This window comes from Lynx rufus, unplaced genomic scaffold (genome assembly GCF_022079265.1).
Source record: "Lynx rufus isolate CCGP_SWC_20201006 ecotype Redwood Valley unplaced genomic scaffold, mLynRuf1.p SCAF_9, whole genome shotgun sequence".
Taxonomy (NCBI): Eukaryota; Metazoa; Chordata; class Mammalia; order Carnivora; family Felidae; genus Lynx; species Lynx rufus.
This window is the reverse complement of record NW_025814897.1, coordinates 101,259,284-101,262,134: the sequence shown is the minus strand read 5'-3', so window position 1 is coordinate 101,262,134 and position 2,851 is coordinate 101,259,284. Positions and strand designations below refer to the sequence as shown.

The 2,851-nt window shown below is 40.1% G+C and overlaps 1 protein-coding gene across 1 annotated transcript; it reads right to left on the bottom strand.

The window, feature by feature from the left end:
• Window positions 1-214: 214 nt before the first annotated feature.
• LOC124506041 (olfactory receptor 5D13-like) lies at window positions 215-1,186 on the bottom strand. The gene has a single exon (XM_047072050.1). It carries the CDS (start codon window positions 1,184-1,186, stop codon window positions 215-217), a length of 972 nt encoding a protein of 323 aa, XP_046928006.1.
• Window positions 1,187-2,851: the final 1,665 nt, after the last annotated feature.

Below are 2,851 nucleotides of genomic sequence, written 5' to 3'. Positions count from 1 at the left end.
GGACTTGGATATTTGGGGGGACACTATTCAACCCACAACACTATGTTTCTTCACCTGTTGCTCATAGTTCTTTTACAACACATTGAAGTGACCAGAAATCAATGATCAAATAACTGGTTTATTACAACAGTAGATTTCAAAATGTGGTGAATTGACTAAATACTTTGAACTGTCATCTCTACTAGAAGCATTGAGTAATTCTCCGTATAATAAATCAAATCTCTTTTGAAAATCCACACCTTTGACAAAATTGTAGTGAGTGATTTATTAATTTCCTGACACTCTCCTTCACATCTTTGTTTCTGAGGCTATAGATTAGAGGGTTCAGCATGGGGATCACCACGGTATAAAATAAAGAACCTACTTTGATTATGAGCCATGAGTTTTTGGAGTTGGGTACACAGTAAAGGAACAGGACGGTCCCATGGAAGATGGTGATGGCAGTCAGGTGGGAGGCACAAGTGGAGAAGGCTTTTTGGCGCCCACCAGCAGAAGGCATTTTTATGACAGTGACAAAAATAAAAATATAAGTAGTGAGGATGATTGCCAGGCTGCTCACCTCATTGAACATGGCGATGGCAAAACAAAGCACCTGGCTGATGTAGGTGTCAGAGCAGGACACAGAGACAATGACAGAGTGCTCGCAGACAAAATTATTTATGATGTTAGAGCCACAGAAGGACAATGTCAGGAGAAAATAGGTGAGTGTCAGGGAAGAGACTACACCCCATGTGTAGGGCCCCGCCACTAACGATGCACACAGCTTTTGGGACATGACAGCTTTGTAGAGTAGAGGGTTACAAACTGCCACAAAGCGGTCATAGGCCATCACTGCCAACATGAACGTTTCTGACACTGCAAATATACAAGCCAAGAGGAATTGCACCATGCAGCCTATAAAAGAGATGGTTCTGTCTTCCACAACCAAGTTCTCCAACAGTTTGGGGGTAACTGTAGTGGAGTAACAGAGGTCGACAAAGGACAAGTGGCTCAGGAAAAAGTACATGGGGGTGTGGAGTTGGGGACTGACCCTGATGATCATGATCATGCCCAGGTTCCCCACCACAGTGACAGTGTAGACGGTCAGGAATAGCAGGAACAAGGGAATCTGCAGATCCGGATATTCTGAGAAGCCCAAGAGGGTGAATGTGGCTCCAGTACTGTGGTTTCCTTCCAGGAGCAACATGCTTGTGGTTGGAGAAGAATCTGAAATAATACTAAGAACAGTAGCAATGATCATCATGATCACGCATTTCTATTGTACTCACCACGTGGCAGGCATTGTGCTAAAACCTTAAAATGCATTGATTGAAATCTTCAAATAGCACTGTGAATCGTAAAACAAGGAGCTTCATATTTTACTTAAGGATGGGGAGGCATATATAAGTTAAGGAACTCGTTTGAGGCCGCACAGCTTCCCAGTGATGAGCTCGGTTTTGAAATTGATCCTGAATGGCAGAACTCCAATTAAATTTAGGGAACAGACAGAAAACTACACCACATTGTTGTAGACCACATGTATTTTTCACAGTTCCGTCATTCTGAAGATCTGCCCTTTTTCAGGGGGTTAATATAACAATGCAGCTAAATGTAGCACTCAATTTTATAAAGCGAGGATCAGATGTAAAACATTAGAGGCGATAACACTTCGATAGTTATGATGTTCAACCCCAGGCTCAGGGAAGGCAACATTTATAAGGCACTGCAAGAATTTCCGTGTTTTGAAAAAAATATGTGGATGTGGACAGAACATAGCCCCGCATATCTTCAAGCTTTCCACTGATTCTATCCAAATGCTACAATAATTACTTCAGTGTTCCAAAAACAATGTAGGAACCTGGTAAAATAATAAAGTTCCACTTGTGACATGTTTTACCCCCACTTCTGTGTTTTCTTTCCTACCTATTTTCTCACTGTCACTAATGCTTTCCTTTTTTTTTTTTAAGTTTATTATTATTTCTTTTTTTACTTTGAGAGAGAGCATGAGGGGAGGGGCAGAGGAAAAGGGAGAGAGAGAATCCCAAGCAGGTTTTGCACTGTCAGCGTAGAGCCCAACATAGGAGTAGGTCTCACCAATAGTGAGATCATGACCTGAGCTGAAGTCAAGAGCTAGACGCTTAACCGACTGAGCCACCCAGGTGTCCCCTGCTGCTTTCAACATACTCATCTAGATTCCTTAATTATTATCTTTTTAACTTTCTATTATTTTTAATCTGATAACTTTACTAGGCATGTATAATATTAAATACTCATAGAATATCTAAATTAAAGAGCAATTTACGACGTGTTTTGCTCAAGCTTCTCAAGCTAGACGTTACAGCAATAAGCAGCAATGGCTACATTATGACCCGGAAAATTTCTGGTGGGGCCATTGGTTTTGATTAACGTTATATATATGATTATCTTGTTTTGAGTCATGCCATCTTTGTTTACTTGTACCTGTTATTTTGAGAAAGCAGAAGCATCTTGTATTCACAAGCAGTCCTTAGCCACAGAAGTATCTTTAACCATTTAACAATATTTTTTTGTTTTTTTTTTGAAACAATAAGTTAGCCAGTAACAGGCACATGTCTAAAATATTCAGGTTAATTAAAATCTATTAGCATGAATCTCATAAACAAAGACATCATTTTAGTTTTGTCTGACCAGGTCAAGGTAGAAAGAAACTATTGTTTCCCTCATAGCTAAATGCTGTTTTTTGATATTCAACAACATGTGCTTTCTATGTGCAGAGAAGGAATGGGTGGGAAAGGGACAAAGGCTAATGACAGTCCAGCATAATGAAAGAAGCCCGTGCTTGGGAACCTAGATTTAAATTCAATTTCAGGCTTTGTCACTTACTCTGTGATCT

What these genes read in the sequence shown, in the direction of transcription:
- LOC124506041 (XM_047072050.1), bottom strand. Translation starts at nt 1,186, where the DNA reads ATGTTGCTCCTGGAAGGAAACCACAGTACTGGAGCCACATTCACCCTC.